The following is a 1,320-nucleotide window of genomic DNA, read 5'->3' as shown; positions in this document are numbered from 1 at the left end:
TTAGGTAAACGGGGTCTTATTGTTTTTCAAAAAGATCATACTTTGACATAGGAGAAATAAAACGGAAGTAGCCACAATTCGTTATATTGATGTTTGTACCGAAAATAATTGTTTTGAAATTTTGTTAAAAATCATGCCAGCATGTCGATAAATCAATGTATGCCTCCTAAATTGCTTATCCGTTTAAAACTGGCCAACTACATCCAGAGAAAATTGCAATTAAGTGAGTGTACATTTTTTAAGATATCGAAAGCCTGAAATTCGGCAATATCTCAAAAACCGTTTCACTTTCTTGTATTCTGAATTCGTATCGCAATTAGGGGAAAATTTTCCAAAAAAAAATTATATAATATGTTTTATTATTTATTGTTGTTGCCAACTATGTCCAGAAAAAAATTTTAATTAAACCGCCGCCAGGCTCAGAAAATAAGCGGCTGAAATAAGCCATTTGCGGAAAAAATGGCACCTTGTTTAAAAAATGCAATAAAATTTGGTTTATTGAAAATTTTTTGCAAACTGATACCGGATATGGTAAGCTCAACGATTTATAAATAGTATTTCCTTTTTTAACATTTCTAGCGAAATTGTCCTCAAATGACCATGAAATGATGACGTTAATAATTTGTGTGAGTTAAACTGACTGCGAGTCAGGATTCAGTGACCTCAAAAATGTACAGTGGTTTATTTTAATTTGGAGTTTACAAATTTTTTTGGTGACTACAAAACTTAACAGTGTAACATAAATTTTACAAATGAACTAACCCTTTACAAAATTTCATTAGGAGCATATTATAAAACAAACAGTGGCGAAATTCGGACAATTGGATGTACTGGTGAATAATCCTGGCATAGCCACAACAGGACATATTTTAGATATTGACGTGGATCAATTTGACACAATTTTAAATACTAATTTGCGTGCAGTTTTCCTTTTGACCAAGTTTGCTGCACCACATCTGATCAAAACGCAAGGCAATATCGTAAATGTGTCTAGCATCGCCGGTTTGCGATCGTTCCCGAATGTGTCTGTCTATTGTACTTCAAAGGCGGCGCTTGATCAATTTACCAGATGCATTGCTGTCAATCCTGGTGTTATAATTACGGATATACATAAACGTATGGGAATGTCGGCTGAGGAATATGAAAAATATTTGGAACATTGTAAGACGACTCATGCCCCGGGTCGCGTTGGCTATACAAAAGAAGTCGCTGATGGCATTATCTTCTTAGCTAGTAATACATCCAGTTTTATAACCGGCGCAACTTTGCCCATCGATGGAGGGAAGCATGCAATGTGCCCACGTTAAATATGAGATTTGA

At 34.9% G+C, this 1,320-nt stretch overlaps 1 protein-coding gene across 1 annotated transcript; it reads left to right on the top strand.

Annotated features, from left to right (window-relative positions):
• Window positions 1-782: 782 nt before the first annotated feature.
• LOC108381388 (dihydroanticapsin 7-dehydrogenase-like) lies at window positions 783-1,307 on the top strand (the record flags this gene model as incomplete). Its single annotated transcript, XM_017637805.1, has 1 exon — window positions 783-1,307. A coding segment is annotated over one exon (525 nt), but the record flags the coding sequence as incomplete, so codon positions are not given.
• Window positions 1,308-1,320: the final 13 nt, after the last annotated feature.

Source organism: Rhagoletis zephyria, unplaced genomic scaffold (genome assembly GCF_001687245.7).
Source record: "Rhagoletis zephyria isolate East Lansing unplaced genomic scaffold, Rhagoletis_zephyria_1.1 Rzeph_scaffold_22361, whole genome shotgun sequence".
NCBI classification, from domain to species: Eukaryota; Metazoa; Arthropoda; class Insecta; order Diptera; family Tephritidae; genus Rhagoletis; species Rhagoletis zephyria.
The sequence above is the reverse complement of the archived record's forward strand: the minus strand, read 5'-3'. Positions and strand labels throughout refer to the sequence as shown.